The 22,132-nt window shown below is 37.7% G+C and overlaps 1 protein-coding gene across 7 annotated transcripts in view; it reads left to right on the top strand.

Moving 5' to 3' along the window:
- Positions 1-22,132, top strand: part of SNCAIP (synuclein alpha interacting protein) — a 146,628-nt gene that overhangs the window by 109,447 nt on the left and 15,049 nt on the right. For 6 of the 7 annotated variants that reach the window (XM_025389234.1, XM_025389236.1, XM_025389237.1 and 3 more), the window contains 3 exons: positions 4,704-4,817; positions 13,633-13,758; positions 17,586-17,755. In XM_025389234.1, the coding sequence (XP_025245019.1) occupies positions 4,704-4,817; positions 13,633-13,758; positions 17,586-17,755 (410 nt within the window). The remainder of the gene's footprint in view (positions 1-4,703; positions 4,818-13,632; positions 13,759-17,585; positions 17,756-22,132) is intronic. The other variant, XM_025389239.1, reaches the window with a different exon arrangement.

Here is a 22,132-nt window from a genome sequence, read left to right on the forward strand (position 1 = left end):
TAAATGTGGGGAAGGTGTATTTTTAAGGATGCTAGCACACTATTTCAGATCACAAAGTGGGCTCTTAATGGATCACATCTGAAGTTTAAGTGTCTTCAGTATCAAGAATTTTTTAGAGTATCAGTGCCGAGTTTGAGTTTAGCTCTTACAGAGCACAGTGTGCTGTCAAAAACTACACAAATTAATGTCAACTGGGATAGAGTTAAAACCTAGAAACTGTGAGACAAGAAAACATGGACTTTTATAGCACTGCAGCAAGTGCCTCTGCAAAATATAGTACATCACTAGAAGATTAGCTATTCAACTAAAATTACCTAAAAGATCTTTGGCAAATAAATGTAGAATCCAATCGTATTTATTAAAAAGCCAGAAGTGACATTCAGGGAAATATAGTACATCTTGTACTTTTGCATATGTATTTTGCTTTACATAATAGTTGTGTCTTCTAAAAGCTGAATAATCATAATTTTTATAAATGAAGTTATATTGAAATTGATGAGGGGAATTTGTTAGAGAAACCTACATGTCACTAAAGAACATTACATTTAAAAAAAATCAACTGCTGTTCTACCTGAATATATTTTTTATGCAACCCTGATTTTTGTGCATTTTTAATTTGATGATTCAGCAAATGTTTATACATTAAAAATAATTTCCATTTTATTTAATTTTGCTCAGTTAAGCAAAGTAATTAATAAGGTATACTTCAAATCTAGTGTAGAAAATAATTTTTAAACAAAATAAATCTATGACCCTTGTGGGTATCATTTTCCTTTGGTTGTAAATGATATGATGTCGAATTAAGAACTAAACTGCAAGCAGCTATCATTAAGAAAGACAGAACTAAACTACAGGCAGCTATCATGAAGAAAGATAAGTCAAATGTAAAGTCAAGATTTAATATAGTTGAGCTTAACAAAGTGTACCAAGTTTACCAGGTACTGTGTTTGGTGGCTAGCAATACAAAGTTGTGTAAGTCATGGTCCCTACTTTTAAGGAGCTAATAGCTAGTGGAGAAGACCGCTAAGTTATCAGTAACACAAGTACAGGATGGCAAATTTGGGACACAGTCCTGTGACAGAGTCCTGTAGGCATCAGTGAGTATGTGTCAGTGATGAATAAAATATTCTTGCAGTGCCAATGAGTGTTAAGATTTGCCGTCCTGTTTTAGTGTTTATAAAATGCAGTTCTCATTAGTCTTCCTAATGGTAGATTATTTATATAGGTAGATGACAAGAATTTTTTTAAATTTATATGCCCTAGGGCTTGTTTTGATAGATTAAAAATCTCTGAGTAGAAGGTACATAAGAAAGTTAGTGGTCATTACGCCAGTCTTCAGCGTAAACACCTTCTATGATATCCATATTAAGTGTTAATTCATTCTTATATTCCTACTGTCAACATAAGATCGCCATCATTCAGTCAGTGTGCAAACTTAAAGAGCAGTTTTGTTTTTCCTTTTAATCAAAAAGATTTCAAACCCATAAGACTCAAAAACTTTTACAAGTTTGAGGTCTCAGGCTTTTCATACTTTACTTCCAGACAATGATTTGAATGTTCTATTCCTTTATTCTAGAATTTACAAAAGCAGTAAATACAAATATTTTATAACAAGTGCTTCCCTCTTTAGAAATCTGTCCTGACACATATTTTGTCTCAGTCCATTCAGTGTATTTTGATGAACATTGATGACATTGAAAGAGTCCTAAAGAGTCATCATTTTGTTTTAGGACCTTGTTTTGAACACCAGTAACCAACTAGTGGTGTTTCACCTCATTAAGCACAGTTTTGAGGGCTCCATTTGTACCAACAAAGTTGGTACAAATGGACAGAAGCTGCTAAGATAATATGACTTGGCTGACAGGAAGCAGAGTCAGGGATAAGGTATCAAATAGAAAGATTACCTGAGAACAGGGGCTTTGAAGTCATATCAGGGCTTAAGAACATCTCCCTCACTATTAAACTCCTGGAATGGAACATAATAAATTCTGCCGGTTACGTGCGGAATTTATTGACTACTTCTGGGATACCCAAAAGTAGATACTGTAGGAGTTCAGGGTATTATTGAGTTTTCTTTAGAAATGATTAAGTAAAGTAATTGGAAAGAAATATTTCTAAAAGGTGAGAGCAGTCTGTTTTCTAAAACAGGAGAGAAGAAGAAGTTATTTTAAGACTTAAACAGTCTAGGAATGAAATAATCTTAATTCCCTTTTCACTTCTCATTCAGTCCTTTTGATTAAGCCAAAAAGCCAAGTGTCCATCTGGGAATAACATGACTTCAAACACATAACCTTACTGATACCCATACTGATCAGTATGGTTGCTATTCCTTTCTTCATTTAGAGGAATGAAGCACATTGTATTAGTGTGTTAGTAGTTTTTTGTTTTTAATCCTGGTAGGAAACATTTGGCATGTTCCAATTGTGAAATTTAAGGAAAGTGTGTAATTAATGGATTATATATAAAAGGATGGTTGAGGGTAAGGGAATTCGTAAAGGAAAGTGCAATACCATGGGGTCTTTATTTAGCAACCAGTACACGGTTACCTCCCCAAAACTGGGAAAGGGAAAGGAGTGGTTATAAGAACTTGAGGTAGAGAGGGCTGAGTACAAAGGACTAGCTTACTTTTGAGCTTTTTAAGGGACTCAGTTGGCCAATGGCAACCCCACAGAGAGGGCCTCAGATGCACTCTCCTTTCCTGATCTGCCACTGCTCTCCATCAGCCAGATCCAGCCAGAGGGGCAGGGAGCCAACTCATACAGACCAACCTCCCAGGGCAAATACCTCAAGAGAATAGAATCTGCATGTGAATAGTTGGGAGTTCTATTATCCAAATGGAATAAAATGAAGAATGAGCAGATTACTTCATTGTCCTCCTTTTAGAATAGATTTTTACCCTTGAGCAGTTAAATGATAGAATTCTAAAATAAAGAGAAAGTAATCCTATTCTACTAATTTAAATGCTACCCTTGGTGAAGCCTCCCCTGGCTCCCTGCCAACCATACCTCTTTTCTCCTGGGCTAAAATCCCACAAGCTGCAAACTAGGAAGGCAGTTGAATGTTTCATTTGTCTGACAGAGTTATTGTGAGATCTAAGAGAGCATTCTAATAGAAGGTAACAAGTATTTTCTGCTTAGTAAGTTTACGTGCTTTATCTCATTTAATCTTCATGGTAACTCTATGAGGTAGTTACTATTATCCCTGGTATTTCACTGTTTCACAGTTAAGAAAATTGAGTATCAGAGAGGTAAAGTAATTTGTGCATGGTCTTGTAACTAAGTGGCAGATTAAGATTTAAATCCATATCCTAATCTGGGTTTTAATCACTAGGAGATATATATCTGGGTTTATATATCATACTGCTCTGTAAGTGGTAGGGAACATTTTCTGCAGATATGTATGGACTATATTGTAGCTATTTACATGACTTGATTGTTTTTTGAGAGAGGTTTAAGTTTGTCAAAATTATGAGAAATTTTTTAAAAATTATGAGGGTAAAAAATCCTCATAAACGACTATAAGAAAATCCTACTCTTTTTTTCTGCCTACTTTTACTTGACCCTAAAGGTCAAGAGGGTTGGTTTCCTTAAAAATGTAAAAGTTGAGGATATTTTACTTTCTGTGTCCATAGTTATATTATTTGTATATGATAAAAGATAATTTCCCTTTTTAAAATTGTTTAGTATTTTACTAATTAAGATATTTACCACATCCCTTAATGAAATTTTTAATTTCAAATATGAGTTTACTGATTTTTCATTAACAAATATGATTATTTGAGGATTGGAAAACAGTTGTGCATCTTATGAAGCTTAATCTAAGAATACTGATTAACTAACCATACCATGTGTTGGCTTAGTTTTGAAACAACTAGAATGCTCATATGATGCTGGTGGTGATGTCAAGTGGGCAATCACTTTAGAAACTAGTTTGATGGCTTTTTATTAAGTCAAATATACAGCTACCATACGACTCAGAAATTCCATTATTTACCCAGGAGAAATAAAAGCATGTATTCACAAAAAATATTCATAGCAACTTTATTAATAATATCCCGTAAGTCGAAACAATCCACATGTCTATCGATAAGTTATTGGATAAATAAATTGTGGTATAATTCTACAATGAAATGCTTCTCAGCAAGAGAAAAGGAATAAATTACTGATAGAAGCAGTAGCTTGAATGAGTCCCAAAGGCCTGCTATGTAAAAGAAGCCAGACACAAGAGTACATACACTAATCTATTGTGACAGAAATCTTATCAGTTGTCTGGGACGAAGGTGAGGAGGGTGAGAACCAAAGAATAACCAAAGAGTACTAGAACACTTCTAGGGGTAATGGAAATGTTCTTTGTCTTGATTGAAGTTATAGTTACAGGAGTATACATATTTGTCAAAATACATCAAACTGTATACTTTAAAAGATTATGTTTTATAGTATACAAATATACCTTACTAAAGTGAATTTAAAATAACTGATTACAATTATGAAAATGAACTTAAATAAAATTCTGCAATTGATTTCGAGCCAAATCCACAGATGAGGAATGTAATAAGTGATATCTTTATATCATAAATATATTAAGCCAGATATAAATGCCAAAATTTATATGATTTCTTTCCTTGATAAAATTACCATCTTCAATGTGTTTTTCAAACCTGAATTACCTTGAATTTCCATCTGTCTTTCTTTTTTAAAACCTAGAATGGTCAATTGGAGTGCGTACGCTGGATGGTGAGTGAAACAGAAGCCATCGCAGAACTGAGTTGTTCTAAGGATTTTCCAAGCCTTATTCATTACGCAGGTTGCTATGGCCAGGTATGAAGGAGTTTTTTAAGTATCTTGCCTTTGTGAACCATATAATCTTCCTACTTTTTTATTATTAGTCCATCAAAATCCAAACATAAGAAATCATAGAAAATGTATCCAAAGGTATATAACCAATGATATTTGTTGTTGTTTTCTTTTTAATGAAAAAAAAGTTTACAACAGCCTAAATAAATACTCTATGACAGATGATGGATAATGAAGCTGCAGCCATTGATGACATTTTATGGGAAAATGTTCATTATATAGTACTAAACAAATATGTATGATACAAAACTGGTCCTATAATTTAGCACCAACTTTGAATTTTGGAGATAAAGAGAAATAGAAAATAATACTAAAAAGAAATATATCACAACATGTTTATAGTAGTTATCACTCAGAGGAGAAGTACAAGTGGCTTCGATTTTCTATTTTTTTAAATTTTTCAGTATTTTCCAAATTTTTTACAATAAACACATTTAACATTTATCAAAAGGAACAATGATACATTTCTTGAACCCAAAGTTAAAAGGAAAATCTTTATAAGATATTAATCAAGGCAGTCTCACTCAATTAAAGATGAATAAGCACACTAACTAGATGGCTCTCCATTGCAATCAATTTTCGCATTAGGAAATCCCAACATTAATTTGTGTACACAGATCACAATCCAGTGTTTGCAGTTAAAAAGAAAAATTACTACCTCCCTATGGAGAATGTGACTGTGAATTATCTTTTTAAAAAATTGGAACCACAAAATACCAATCTCAGTCTTAAAAATAATAGTACTGTGTTAAAATAGATTTAATTGTATTTGTGGCAAAGAAAATTGCTTCTCATGCATTTAACTGTATTCCCTTTGGCTTCATAAACTTTCCCAGTAGAAGTTAACTATGGCATTGTCAACAAGAGATTATGCTTTTTCAAGTATGACAATCTCAAGTTCAAAAAGTAGACAACACTATTACCGTAGTCTTTCTTTAGCTGGAGTCATGCTTAGGGATAGTTTATTTTGTGCTGTGGTAACTTCTACTAATGTGTGTGTGTGTGTGTGTGTGTAATATATATTACATAAAAACATGTTTTTATATGTTATATATACACATGTAAAATGTTTCCTATGTGTGCCAGGCACCATGCCATTGGATTTTGTGTACATTATCTAATTTATTCCTCAAAACAACCCTGTGAGAGCTTGTTGTGTTTATCCCCATTCCACAGATGAGGAGTCTGAAGAAAGAGAGTTACATGACTTGCACATGGTCTAATGGCTAGTAAGAGCAAAGACTAGATTTCAACTTAGGTTCTCTCACTTCAGGGCCAGATCCTGTTTTGTCCCCATTTGTATAGAAAATGTATGCAAATTGTTTGTAGAGGCACTGATACAGCTGAAGAAGACTTTTTTCTGCAGTTTTATCTAACAATACATTATAATATTTGGAGTACTTTACACTACTCACTGAAGAAATTTGCAACTGTACCAAATTTATGAAATGGAGAAAGGAGCAGGCCCAACATTAAAATTTGTAAAAGTCACTGTCTTTGAAATATTATACTTTGTGTTCTTTGTGCATTGTACTCCCTAGTTCCCATCCACAGTGTCCCGAAAACAATGATTAGTGGTTAATAAGGCATGATGTAAGGATGCCATTTTTTGCTCCCCAACTTAAAATGGTTCAGCTTACGATTTTTCGACTTTACAGTGGTGTGAAAGAGCTATACAGTCAGTAGAAACCATACGTCAGGTTTGAATTTTGATCATTTCCCAGGCTAGTGATATACAGTATGATACTCTTGTGATGCTAGGCCATGGCAGCCACGCTCCCAATAGCCACGTGATCACAAGGGTAAACAACCAATACCCTACAGTGTATTAAATGTATTTTCTACTTAACAATATTTTCAACTTAGGATGGGTTTATCGGGTCATAACCCCATTGTAAGTCAAAGAACATCTATACTGGCAAAGAAGAGAATAGGATTTTCAAATGATCAGAAGAATTGGATCAATACTCATCTTCCTAATCATTTTGAGTCTAAAACAGTTTTATTTAATTACGTGAATAGTTATTTCATGTCCCTGATTTCATTTGCTTATATTAAAACCTAAAAAGGAATTTTAAGTATCAGTGGAAAGGCTGCCTGCACTTTTGGTAGAGCTTGCCAAAGAAAAGGAGGAAAGAATTACATGGCCGTTCTGAGACTCTAAGTAAATAATTGGGCATTCGGCGTTCTTTGTCTTGGGAAATGTTGATTATATATGCCAGTTTCTTTATTCAGCTCTCACAGCAGGTTTCTCATAATTTTGAAGCTATTGGGACTGAACAAAATAAAGTGCCCTTTTTCTGGGACTGGTTGGGTCACAGTGTGACTTACTTGGTGGGACTAGAGGAAAATATGGAAATTGGTGACCTGTTTGAAGAGCTGTGTCAAACGTTTGCTTCACGATAGTATCAATACTCAGGTTGTTATTTCAAGATGATATGCATTTTTTATGACCTAAAGTACAGCTCTGAGGGGGGCAGTCCAGCAGTGCCCTTAGGAGATCATTCTTACCCAACTGAAAAATGTAGAAGCCCATTAGAACTACAAATGCTGTCCAGCCATCCTACATCCGCCACAGCCACTTATGTAACAGATAACCTGTGGAGATGCTGAACTTGGAACCATTACAAGCCTAATATTTTCACAAGGAAGACTGTTATTGAACAGTTTTCTAATGGATTCAGCACATGCAAGTTTTTCTACATCCAGCAGGCATTTGAGTGTGTCCCGGCTTTGTTTCTTCAGTAAATGCCCCTGGAAAGGATAGCACAGAGGAAAATTCCTCTCTTGGTTTATTTTACTTGCTCTCTGCCCTTCATATAGATTCCTAAAGAATGGGCTCCACGTGACTCCCAATTTGTGTCCTTTTTCTTGTAAAAATTACCTTTAAAGACTCTAGTACCGCAGGGTAGCCAACAGTTTTTAGTGGTCTCCTGGAGTGATAGATCCCTGGGTGATAGGAATTGATTTTCTTCATCTTGACACATGAAGTCTCAGAGGGTGCAATTATTTCATTGCCTGACTGTACCTAGCAGAACTAGCCACAGGGAATGTGAAGGTGGAAGCCTCAGGGACACCCGAGAAACAAGCAGGGAGTGTCCTCAGATAGGCCTGCTTTGCTGGCCCTTGAGGAAGATGTTGCTGGCAAAACAATTGAGATGGAATTATCTCAATTCAAAGCTACTGCCTGTGTAACTTGGGCTGTTTTATTCAAACATGAAGGTTCAGGTTTTCTCTTCCAGGCTCTTCCAGCACAGCTTCCTGCCCTCCACTGCTTGGGAGCCTCTGCCTACTCTGCGTTGGTCATTAGTCCAGTGGACTCTATGTTACTTTCAACATCAAACCTGTGATTCCTTTTGTTTCTGAATCATTCATGTGACTTTTAGTCAGGAGATTCTTCCACAGAAACAATCTGCATCATGGTATTGAACATTTACTAAGAGCACCTTTGCCTACACTGTATTTATTATTCTGTACTTTAAATGTTTGCCCTAATACAGATTCTTTTTTAAGGGCACTTTTTGAAAAAAGAAAAGGCTCAGCAGTTCTTGCAAATGGTCATGAGCAGTGGTAGACATGCTGGTGATGGGGGTGTTCCCACAGGCTATGTTACTGTTGTTTTTCCACAATTTACTTTAAAAAGGAAAAATATTCCCCTGCCTTTATTGTTTTACTGTCATAGGGAAGTAAGTCGACAGTACTGAAAATGCTGCGATTGCAGATGAAAGCAAAATAGAAAAGTCTTTGATTAGCACTCATGCATCTGCTCTCCAAGTTCTGATCTTGACAAAGCATAACTGACAAGGAGCCCCACAAACCCACAGACTTGACAGGCAGTTAACTCTGATTTCTTTGACTCAAGGGGCACAAAGGGAGCACGTCCTTTACAGAGTCAGGGGTCATAAGGGAATGTGCAATTGTGGATATCCATACTCAAAAGACAGAAAACAGAGTCATGAAGAACATTGGTTCATATGGCAAACTCTCCATTGTCATTGTAACCTTACCACTTATACTAGTTCAATGGGTTAGATATTTTAGTTGTTTCTTTTGTGTTTTTTTTTAAGAGAGAAAATAAAAGAATAGACCTCCCTGGACCTCAGTTTCTTCATCTATAAAGCGGAAATAATAGACTCTTCCTCACAGTGTTAATCTGAGGACTAAGTGAGAAAAGCCACATTGCCCAATCCATACTAGGCAGTAGATGAATGTCGGCTGTTATGACTATTGAATGTCCTCCAACTTATTGTTTTTATCCCTATCAGTATTATTTAGTTTACTTATTTTACCATTAGTAATGTATAGGAGAAACTTGCAAAGGAATTATTAAGGCCATAACTTATTTGATCAATTCTTAGATGCACTTTATTTCACATTTACCATCTTTTGATTCTACGTATATGTTACAATACATGATATTATAAAATTATTGCTGACCTTTATTTTTTACATTTTTATATCTCAAAAACGGGAATAAATCTTGTAATTGATGGCATATTAGATTTGATAATCTATGATCACAAAGCTAACTCCTTTAAAACATGGATTGCCACACACTATAGAGATTTTATTGATACCAGCAATAAACCTGTGACATACTTCTCAAGTACATTTTTTATTAGAATTTGTCCAGTAAATCTCATAAATCACATGAGATAATTGCCTCTTTAAACAACTTGCATTGCCCTTAGGAACACATAAAATACAACATTACAACAGGTTAGCAAAACAGCAGAAAATCCCCGGAAGAGGAAACTGCTGAGGAAAATTACATGAGAGGAGTTTTCAGTCAGTAGATGAAGGTTGAATGGATAGATGGATATGTGGGTGGACAATGAAATGTAAGTTGGAGAGGCATTCTGGGAAACAAATGATACAGAAATCTTCATCCATGTGACTTCATTAGATATTCTCTGAAAGCAATACTTATGGGAAAATGGAGGTCTGAAGTTACATCCATCCTTTAACATCTCCTGCGTGTACATACACAGAGAGAACACACACTGAAGGGCTAAGAGGGCAGGGGGACACCATTACAAATGTATCTAATACACATTCACATTAACAAGCACCCTCTTAGCTGGAGAAAATAGCCATATTTGTTTTGCCCTTTTTAGGAGGTATTTTCAGATAGTCACTTTGAATTGTAGAACTGTGCATCTCCACAGGCATGGTCCCCAGAATCAGGGCAGGATTTGTCTGTGAGCAGATATTAAATATGCTTTTACCAAAACCAGAGACTCTAGCCATCTCCATGTTCCCCTGAAAAACCCTAAATTGTTTGTTGCTAGAAGACAAGGTATATAGTCAACCCATCATTTGGGGGAGTACTTCTCTGCATCGTATAATGGAAGATTTTGGTTTCCATATCATATCTCAGTGGACGGGCCAATTGCACTTCTTATTTTAAATTCTTATGCTTATTCTTAAATTGTCCAACATAAAACCCAAGACTGGATTGGAGGTGATTGGAGGTGCTAGGCAAAACCTGTCTTGTTCTGAACAATCAAATAATGGTTCTTTCTTTATGTAAGTCTTACATGTTGAATTGGTTAGAATCTTTCATTGTAAGGAAGAAGAGTTATCCATGCCTTCATAAGAAGGGAAGTCAGGCTATTGTAGCAATATAGGTTGAACCTGACTTGGAGACCCCTCAGGGGCCAAAGTAACTTTTGGCTCACACAGACCATATATGTCTTGTTCTCCCAGATTATCAAGTCCCTGAAAAGTCCAAGGTCTTAAACTCTCCCCCAGATTTCCACAATGGGAACATTCCCACTCTTATGAAGTGCAGTATTCCATTGCCTATAACCCCACTACTAAAACTAAAGCACTGTGATTTTAATAAAGGGCATATTTTGTGCATGTGGAATAGACATACCCACCATAACATTGGGGCCTGAAAATATGGAATTACATCTAACAAGAAGATACATGTAAAACACTTCTCAATATCTTGAACTCCTCTGAGCTTTACTTGCTGAAGAAAGAAGTCTCTAGAATATCAAGGAATATAGCAGGTCCTTAAATTAACCTGATTTCTTTAAACATCATCTTCTTATAATGTTGATGAGAAGAAAAAAACAGTTCCCAGCCAGGGCCACTGTCTCTATGGAGTTGGCTCATTCTCCACATTTCTGCGTGGGTTTTCTCCTGGTACTCCAGTTTCTCCTCACGTCCCAAAGATGTGCACGTTAGGTGAATTGGTGTGTCTCAGTTGTCCTAGCGTGAGGGAATGTGTGTGGGTGTGAGTGCACCCTGTGTTAGGATGGTGTCCTGTCCAGGAATAGTTCCCGCCTTGTGTTCTGAACTGCCAGGATGGACTCCAGCCACCCAAACCATGAACTGGAATGATCAGATAAATAATTATCTTACTTGTTTGTATTAGTCTTTCTTAAATGTATGTATAGCTCATATTTATTTCAGTGTTTCACTTTAGAAGTTTTTGGTCTTTATTTAGAAGTTTGGTGCTGTTTTGTGACCAGAAATATGTCATAGGAACTAAAATGGTAAAATTAGTTTCATTATACTTCATTTTGCTTAAAGTCGCAATTTCCAAGAACTTATCCATGCCATCACATGAGGACTTGCTGTATATCATTATCCTCTCCCTCAGTTTTCTGACTTATAAAATAAGGCTTTTTGAATTGGATGATTCTTTAAAATCTCTCCCCTCCACATGTTTAGGAGTCCGTGATTTAATATCATGAAGCAAACCAAATCATAAGTTTGAGAATGACCCATTGAAGAGAATTTCTTCTGCCCATGTAGGGCCATCTTTTTCACTGATAGAGGTACCTTAGCCTGTCCTCTTGCAGGCTCCATGTCTAGGCCATTAACCTCAACCAGTTGATTATGTATTTTATCCTGAGATACTTCCATTCATCCAGATATTTAAGGAGTTAAGATCGTATGGTATAATCATCTATGTCCAATTAAATCCAGGGCCGGGCACGGTGGCTCACGCCTACAATCCCAGCACTTTGGGAGGCCGAGGCAGGCGGATCGCGAGGTCAGGAGATCGAGACCACGGTGAAACCCCATCTTTACTAAAAATACAAAAAATTAGCCAGGCGCAGTGGCGGGCGCCTGTAGTCCCAGCTACTCGGGAGGCTGAGGCAGGAGAATGGTGGGAACCCAGGAGGTGGAGCTTGCAGTGAGCCGAGATCACGCCACTATACTCCAGCCTGGGCAACAGAGCGAGACTCCATCTCAAAAAAAAAAAAAAGTAATCCCATATTTTTCCCCTACCTAATTAGAAAAAACAAAGGAACTGCTTTTACCTTATGCAAATGAAACATCACCTGCTCTGGTCCAAACATTAGCTCCAATTTTCTCTAGGTTTGCCTTTGAAGAAGAGGGCTAAGCATAGCAGCATATCCTTATCTAACTTCTAACTCCCGGCCATAGCTCCAGGCTCTGCTTCTATCTCATTCTCTAGGGACCCTTGAGAGTTTCAGTTCCCACAAGGTCTGTGTGCTTTTGCAGTTAACACTCACGCTGCTTTCTGGGTTGCCTTCTTAGAAGGTTGTAGACATAGATTACATTGTTCTCATCATGCTCTTTAGGGGTCTTACTCCCTGGGGCTCATTTAGAAAAAGTATGGTGCAAATGTTCAGTCTGTCCCTGATGTCAAGATACCTTCATAAACAGCGCCCTGTTCCCCCACATAAGGAGTGAAACACTAAAGGATTTGGCTGTTTTTATCCCAACATTCCTTTAGCAGATTAGTTGGCATGTTCAGAAGATGAAGGCAAATTTAATCCAGAAAAGTATAAAAGTTCATGACCAGTCCGAGCAAATAACTGGAAAAAAAATCCTTTAAAAGGCTAAGAAGAAAGAAATTCAAGGTTATTTCAAACACATGATCATCTTTTTAAATGTCAAATTCCACCCACTAAACTTCATGCTGTTGTTTTTACCACTCTCATATTTTTTTAACTTTATATTTAATTCTTCTATTTTAAAACAGTGAAATCCCATCCCCCTGCTTTCTCCAAAGGCCAAGCATAACATGAAAATACCACAAAACACTCAGTGGGTAAAATGCAAACAGATTATGACAACACATACTGTGATTGCTCTATGTCTTTGCTTTTGAAAGGTTTGTGTTCCAAGTTTTTGGTTCTCTTCCTTTAACATGAAAGAAGAGAAATCTTTACCTTAAGACACCACCAACACTTGGTCAGAAAATCAAGAGGGTCCTGGTTTTATTTCAATGAATTTATTTTACACTTGGCAACTTAAGGTATTACCTGTTTTTTATAAGCCCATTGATTGCAAGCGGTATGGATTACAAAGGCATGGTTGAAGAATTATAAACTTAAAAGTATAAGCTAGTTCTCAGTAGTTCAAGGTTTTATGGTAACATCTTGAAGCCTACAGGCAGTATAACACAGCAGCAAGAACATTGCCTTGGGAGCCTTGGAATCAAAAGACATGGATTCTAGTTCCAACTTTGGATCTGTCCAGTTGTGTGCCTTGGACGAGGCACTCAATCTTCCTGCAAACCTATTTTCCCATCTATAGAATAGATAAGTAAAAGAAGAGCACTCTCAAGGGAACTTCCTGCTCTTAAAATTCTCTATGTCATCCTCTTTCATTCATTTCAGTCAGAGATTCAAGGATTTTCAATTCACATCTGAATGAGAATTTTCTCTTGCTACGGTAAACTTGGTTTTACCCAAGCTTCACAAATTAGAGTATTGTTTTCCTCTGTCTTTTTATCTGACTTCTCTGCAAGATATTACATGAATTCCAACTGTCTTTGTGTTTATAGGAAAAGATTCTTCTATGGCTTCTTCAGTTTATGCAAGAACAGGGCATCTCGTTGGATGAAGTAGACCAGGATGGCAACAGCGCTGTTCACGTAGCCTCACAGCATGGCTACCTTGGATGCATACAGGTACACAGGCCCTGCTATTTTGCAAAGAGAATTGAGTATATCAAATATTAAACAAAACATTAAAATTCTGTTCACTAGGAGAATGTCTGAATTAATTCACCTTTTGTATGGTCGTAGACAATAAGGAATTATTTTGAGAAGTCCACACAAATGTAGGCATAAATATCCCTAAGAGTTTCTCTTTCAGTGTCCCAGAGTGTTGAAAAGGACTTTTCCTGCTCCCTTATCACTGCTTTAAAACCCCAGTGCTGAGGACAATAGACATTAAATTTCCCCATGTTCTCAAGGCACCAGAGAAACCATTACCAGGCAGACATCTCTGTCTTTCACGTGGCAGGCTGCTTTTCCACTCACTAGTAAATTTCACCCTTCCAGGTATTTGAAGAATAAGACGGATTTTTCAGGAATGGATTAGAATTCTTTGTGGTAGGGAGTTGTAGACTAGAGAGACAATGCTGTGGTTCCCCCTTTCTCTGTAGTAGGACTGAGCTTCTCAAATGCATTCAAAAAGTCCAGAATTGGTGGGAGTGGATTCAGATATTGATCCTCTCAGCCCTTGGGCAGGCCACCCAGGGCATTGATTGTCCAACCACTGCACCCAACAGTGTCAAGTAGCCTTATCTTTTTACCCTAACTTGCCTTCTAAATATTGTCATGTTCATTGTGTACAATGATGTCAAAAAGTTGAGGAGCTGAGCCACAGGAGAGGGGAAGGAGTCTCGTCCCCCTGCCCCAAGTCACATGAAGGGTGCTCCAAGAAAGCTCCCTAGAGAGTGTGGGGTACCTATGGGAAGAAGAGATGGCATCTCATCCCTCAGCTGAATGCAGAGCTGCATGAAGCTGGGCCAAACCCGGAGCTGCCGTCCGAGTAGTGCATGGCAGGAAAGCCCACCAGGGGTCTGTCTCCAGGTGTCTGGAGTATATGTGAACATAAGACCCAATAGATCTTTCCACCTAGAAAATGTTGAATGCCCTCAGTGACAGAGCAAAAAGAGGGGATAGCTGAAGGAGGAGTAGCAGGTGGAAGAGGCATGACAATGTGAGGAAAGGAAAGGCTTTGAATTGGAAACAAAGTCAAAGTTTAGACTTGGTCTAGAATATTATTTACAGACATAAATCATTATTTCCAGAATCAGATCAATTATACCATTATTATCATTGAAAGTGACCCAAAATATGTGAATTTATTGCCATATCTATATGATATATAGGATAGGGAAATTGACAACATATAGTTGAAGGTCATGATTAGAGACAAGACTTTTACCTCATCAAGTTCATACCGTTCAAAATATGTTGTGTGTATATAACATTTAATACATTTTCTACCTTTAAGAGAGCAGCACTCTTTTTTTTGTTTGTTTGTTTTTTGTTTTGGGGTTTTTTTTGGCTTACACGTGTGTTATTTTCCTATGTTGCAAACTCAGTGTGCTCAGTTATGCAACAGGTACTTACTGAGGCTCTCCTGGGTGCAACATAGATGGTATCCAAAACAGAAAACTGAGAGGTGAGAACTAGTTGCTCGGGAAGGTAGAGGAGACTTGGGAAATGACAGGAGAATATATGGGGAAAGTATAAATATAAAAAGCAAGAGATTTATGAAAACAAAAGGCAGAGATAATAGCAGAAATCTCTCTAGAGTGCCTACTCACATGGAACTGCTGTTTGGAGAACTAACTTGATAGGAAATAGTCCAGATAGCTAAAGTTTTTCTATTATTGTTGGCAAAGCATACATCTTCTAATTTAAGGCATCAGGTTTTAAACAGCGTGATATGAAATTGGAGAGTATAGGAGAGAAATTTAAATTCTTACCAGGTTCTGCAGAAATATTAAAGGAGTAGCATTTTTTGTAAAGGAAATATGATTGAATAACCATTGAAAAATATGCTTTTCTATTTAACAAAACACTCTTATATTTAATAGTCTTGAAACAAACTTTTAATCAGCTAAGAAATGACTAAAGCCAAAGAGAGCCAGCTGAATATCGCTATATGAGATTTTACTTATTTTTCTTTTTAATATGTGAAGAGAGACAGTCTTTCCTTTTAGAGCATTCATCACTCCACTTACACACAAATGATATTTTTGGCACTGGATATCATGGAAGTGGAAACTTGGATAATCTTGGAAGGGGGTCTGTCCACTGGGTGTGAAATTTAAAGAAAAAAATGATAAGAGACTGAGAGTGAGCAAGGGACCCTATGAGGTGAGGGAGGGGACTGAGTAAGGAAAACAATGGAAAGAAAACTGCAGAGGTCAGGGTCAAAGGGGAGTAATAACACTGTGTGTTTGTATTGCATCTCTTCAAGAGCTCTGAGGGCTCAATACTGACATGGTCTTTGTGACACTCCTGTGAGGTAGGTGGCAATGGCTTTGTGGTGAGTTGACCTTTCATGGTAAGTGATCATAAACCAAAAGGAAAATGAAGCTCCTTAATGACCTCCTAGTCTAAGTAGTCTAAAATTTTAAATACTACAACTATTGCTTAGGGGAACATACTGTCTACTACCCAAATTAATCCGGGTTTGCAATCTCATCATAATGTTGTCAAAGAATCTATCAGATTGTAGTGGTTGATTAATATTGATGTAATAACTTTTTATGGAATCTAATAATATCACAGTATGGACACAAAACAGTTTGGATGTGGGGTTTTTTTTTTTGAATTATTAATTTCAACCATGCTCCATCAAATTTCTATCTCACCACAACTAATGGTACCTTGGCCAGATTCCATAACTTTGTCCTTTCTTATGACTGTTAAAATTTACTCCAAGTCACTTTAAAATCTCAGTCTTACTTCTGATTCAAAGCATTCTCCTTCCCACCCAGATTAGACTCAAGATTCAAGGGACTTGGAATGGGAGTGAGACATGCCTTTTTACACACCACTTTAGCTCCTATCCCCCTCTCTCTTCTGGGCTGTAGTGTCAAGGATAAGGAGGAGATATGAAGAGAAAAAGTCCAATGTCTATTTGCTTAACTGGGAAAGGCATGCAACCTCCCTGAAAGTTGTCCCTGCTTCTTTGGCTGGCTGTGGTCACTGATGCCCTCTGTGGCAACCTTCAGATGCTGACTCTCCAGTGAGTGCCATGGGTGGGGTCTTCAGAGGGCCCTCTGGAGCCTTTCCCTCCTCCCCCATAGAGTTCTCTCCACCTCTGGGGTACCCTATTGCCAAACGTCGCCAGAGAACCCTCTCCTCATTAACAGGGTGATAAGAAGCTCACACAAAACTTTCTTCTACAAAGCCTGCTCAATCCACAGACATGCCCTCACCATGGCGCATCATGGGAGGGTGGGGGTTACTTCACAGCCTCCCCACTCTCAGCCACGTCATTTCTCTCCAGTTCTTTTTGTTCCTGATCAGATGGGCTCAGCAACAAATAAACAGGTGTTATTCCAAAACCAATTACCAGAGACCAAATCCAATTACTAGAGCCCAAGCAAATAAGAACAGGTAAGATTCCAGTCTTCCCCTCTTACAGGCATCTCTGACTTTATGAGTGATTCTCTTGGAGCCCAACCATGGCAAGAGGCAGAACTCCCCACCACAAAGACTGCGCTGCATGTCTCATAAAGGAGAGCACACTATGGACAGCCTCCCTCTCTTTCCCAGCCCTCTCCTTATGTAGGCTGCAGGTGGGCATTGGTAGTGGTAGAACCGGCTCTGCTACATCATCATAGACTCTGAAGGGAAGTGTGTGATATCGACTGCTGGAAGATCCCTAGAGGCTTTCTTCATACTATTCAACATTCTGTTACAGTCATTAAAAAATCGTGTGTACAGAGATGCCCTGATACACATGTCTCTTCATTTTCTGACAGACCTTGGTTGAATATGGAGCAAATGTCACCATGCAGAACCACGCAGGGGAAAAGCCTTCCCAGAGCGCTGAGCGGCAGGGGCACACCCTGTGCTCCAGGTACCTGGTGGTGGTGGAGACCTGCATGTCGCTGGCCTCTCAGGTGGTGAAGTTAACCAAGCAGCTAAAGGAGTAAGTGACCTGTTGGTTGCATGAGAACCAAGTCTAACTCATTATTGTTATACTTAGGCTTCAGCCCAGTGCTGTGGTGAGCACTCTTCTTTCCAGTTGTACAGGGAATTCCTGCATTCTCCTCTTCTGTTCTTCTTCCATCTGAAGTCCTTACAGCCTGACTTCATGCTGAAGATGCCATCTCTGCAGAGGCAAAATGATGTCTAAACAGTAAAATGTACAGCAAGTTCCCAAAGCAGGGAATTTAAGCCAGTGGGCAAGGAGAGAGAGCCTCTCTTTGTGTTCACACATCAGGGCCAGATTACAGAGCACCGGAAGCACTCACAGGCATCATCTCCAAACTTTTGTCCTTAATATTTGAGGAAATCATAAAGAACATGAGAGAGAGGAAAAGGCTAGAGATGGACCAGTTTCCCAGTTTTCTCAAAAAGAAAAAGATGTAGGGGAAATTACAGATAAATAACTTGGTGACTATCACCAGCAAATTTCCTATAAAAATTAATCAGATGATTCATGAATCCTCAGAATAAAAAATAGTGCTCAGTCAGCATGAAGTTACTTAAAACGCTCCATGACTAACTACAGTCAGTTCTTTCCTTGATAAGATTATTAAACTGGTACCAGGGCATGTCTGGATGTCAGGGGAGTATTTCTGGGAGATTGTCATAATATGCTTAGAGAAAGAGGTCCCAGATGAAAGGTCATCAGGTAGGTCTCCGGCAAGTTGAAGGACTAAGGAGTTAGCACCTGCCTGAGGGGAACCAAGGTCAGCCCTTGAAAAGCTCACCCATTAAACATAGTTGCCAGATTGGGGAGGGTTTCCTGAAAATCAGTTAGTATTCAAAGTAATGTTGACAGATTAGGATGGTAAATCTTAAAAATTAAATTTTAGAGGGAAAAGAGTCTTATCTTTAAGTTTTATACACACACACACACACACACACACACACACACTTTTTTTTTCCGAATACAGTTCATTTGAAAAAAGCCTTGGTTGGGTGAAAGACCTCGATTAACTATGATCCATGCAAAAATATGACAAGGCCTTGGACCCTCTGCCTCTTCTCTAAGCTTGGGGAAATCTCCCTTCTCTCTCTTCTTCCACTCTTCTGCTTTCGAGCTACAAGTCTCTGTGCCCCTCTACCCCTCCCCCTGTCAATACTAGAATAATTTCTTTAATGAGTTTATTACTTCTAGAAAAAATAAAATAAAATTTGAAACTTGAAAAAATGGGGTTACTGCCAAGCATCCTTTGCCTAGTTACACAAAACTTCCCCAGGTTAGGTGAGCTAGGTAAACTTCAAGGTCTCAAAGTAATCACAGGGAAAATGCACACAAATGAATAACTTAGTAAGCTATCTTCCCACAGTGAACACACTGTGCAAATGCCTTTATGAACATGTATAGATATTTCAAAAAACAAGTTCCTAGAAAAGGAATTGCTAGAGCAAAAGGCATACATATTTGAAATGTGGATAGATGTTAACTAATCTTTCCAAAAATGCTATACTAATGTCCACTCCCTCTAGTAATGTATGGACATATCCGTAAAGAGGAACTTTAAAATGATCCAATGGAGTGTTTTTTCTAAAGGTTCATACTCAGAGAAGGGATCACAAAACATTCTCCTTCTTCTTCATAGCGTGGAATCTACAAAATTTTCATGAGCTACAATCACTGTTTTACTAGTGAACTGCTCAAAGTCAAAGTCTTGGCTGCTTTCTCAGTTGGTGATCCTGGGATAAAGTACACATATGTACTAGTAGACTGTAGTCCTTCAGTTGTCTCCAGAGCAGAATGCTGTGGACAGCTATAGTTGGGCCAATGACAAGATGAACTAAAGGAGGCTACATTGTATGCCTTAGTCTTCTACCTACTATATGTCTCAGTGAAGCTGGCAAAACTAGAAGTGAATGGAGAAATCAACTTGGTACAGCCACAGTACACTGTGCCCTTCGGGCTCCCAGACACCAATAACATAGACAAGGACAGGAGAGAGGATGGAAAACACTAGTCTTCCCAGTCCAAAATTCTGGGGGAAGATAATCTTGAGTGCCTTTTCCAACCTTCAGCAACTCCTCAGAGTTAATAAACATAGTTAATATTTAGAAATGGCAACCTTCAGCTCTACTGAAGTGCTAATCAACAAGTCTAGGTATTACGGGTGTCCCCCTCAAAAAAGTATGTTGGAATGTGACCTTATTTGGAGACAGCACCTTTACAGAAGTTACCAAGTTACAGTGAGTTCATTAGGATGAGTCCTACTTTGACTAGAGTCTTTATAATAGGAGAACATTTAGACACAGACATGCACACGGGGAGAATACCCGTAAACATGAAGGCAGGGAGCAGGATGGTGCATCTGCAAGCCAAGGAATGCCAAAGACTGCCAGCAAACCATCAGAAGCTAGGAGAGAAGCAAGGAACAGCTTCTCCTCACAGCGTTCAGAGGGAGCCAGCCTGGCCGACACCATGATCTCAGACTTCCAGCCTCCAGAGCTGTGCGATAATAAACTTCTATTGTCTAAGCCACCCAGTTTGTGATACTTCCTTACAGCAGCCCTATCAAACTAATACAGTGGCCATATGCCCATATATTTTCTTTTCTACAATTAGAGCTGATGAGTTCTTCCTGAGAGCTTTTATAGAATCCAGAGAGTAATCTTCCTTCTCCATTCATACCTGGGATTCAAGTTGTCAGTCAACCCAATTGCCCCAAAATATTTTTCTTGACTGTGTCATAATTCACTTTAAGACACATAATAAACCCTTGAAAAGCAAACTCTAATCTTTCTTCATCTGTTTTATCCCCTTAATAAATATTTTTCTTAAAAACATGTGACATGCAATACCAGCTGGCAGAGTGGGAAAAGTAGAAAGTTTTTATGTATTTTTAGTTTTTATTTTTTTCATTAGACCAGAATCAGCAAATTACAGACTGTGGACCAAATCCAGCCCATCAGCTGTTTTCATAAATAAAATGTTATTGGAACACAGCCACTCACATTCATTTGTCTATCATGTAGGACTGATTTCATGCTACAAAGGCAGAGCTGAGAAGTTGTGGTACAATTGTATCACAACTGTGTTTAGCTCACAGCCTAAAATATTTACTATTTGGCCCTTTAAGAAAAAGTTTGCTTGCAGGTTCCCACATTAGGCAATTACATGTCAGTAGGTGAGTCTGGAAGAATGAATAAGATAAAATGAGTTCACAGACTTCTCTGGTCTTAGTGATGAAATGTTTGGACTAAAACTGACAGCTTCTGAGAAAAACAAAGAAAGTGCTTGGGGCTTATATAAGGGTATTAGCAGAATCCCATCTCACAGAATTAGATTTAGGCAGCTAATGGTTGCTGAGTATACACAGTGACACTCAACAAAGAGAACATTGGGCTTGCTCCACCCAATATCTAAAGTACAGCAGTCATTTTAAGAACATTGATGATATATTTATTTAATATATTTATGTATTTAATTATTTTAAATATTTTAAATCAAATATTAAAATATTAATAATTAAATATTTAATATTTAATATTTTAAATATTAATAATAATTAAATATTTAATATTTAATATTTTAAATATTTAATTCTTTTTCTATTGCTCTGTAACAAATTACCACAAGATTAGTGGCTTAAAACAGCATAAAATTTATCTTACAGGAATGTGGGTCAAGTCAAACTAGGCAGGACACATCTGTAGTGCCCGCTACTTGGGAAGCTGAAGCGGGAGGATCACTTGAGCCAGGGGTTCAAGTCCAGCCTGAGCAGCATAGCAAGACCCTATCTCTGAAATTTTTTTTAATTAAAAAAATCTTTAATTCAAACAATTTAGGAAAAGTAAATATAATATTTTGAAGTGTATCCTTCCATATTTTTCTATATATATATATATTTTAAATGCACATGTAGGAAATGGAGAGTTAGTTTTCTTAAAAATGAGGTTATAGATGCTCCTAAATTTACCATGGGTTTGCGTTCCCAATAAACACATCACAAATTGAAAATATCACAAGGTTAAAATGCATTTAATACACCTAAGCTGTAGAACATCATAGCCTAGCCTAGCCTACCTTAAGTGTGCTCAGACCACTTACATTGGCCTACAGTTGAGCAAAATCATCTAACACAAATCGTACTTTATGATAAAGTGTTGAATATCCCATGTAATGTATTGACTGCTGCACTGAAAGTGAGAAAGAATGGCTCTATGGATGCTCGAAGTACAGTTTCTACTGAATCCGTATCACTTTCTCATCATTGTAAATTTGAAAAATCACAAGTTAAAGTACAGCAAGTCAGAGATTGTATACTGCAAATAGTATTTTGTAATTTTCCTTTTTATTAAATGAAAGTAAAGTATACTTCATATA

This window comes from Theropithecus gelada, chromosome 6 (genome assembly GCF_003255815.1).
Source record: "Theropithecus gelada isolate Dixy chromosome 6, Tgel_1.0, whole genome shotgun sequence".
Taxonomy (NCBI): Eukaryota; Metazoa; Chordata; class Mammalia; order Primates; family Cercopithecidae; genus Theropithecus; species Theropithecus gelada.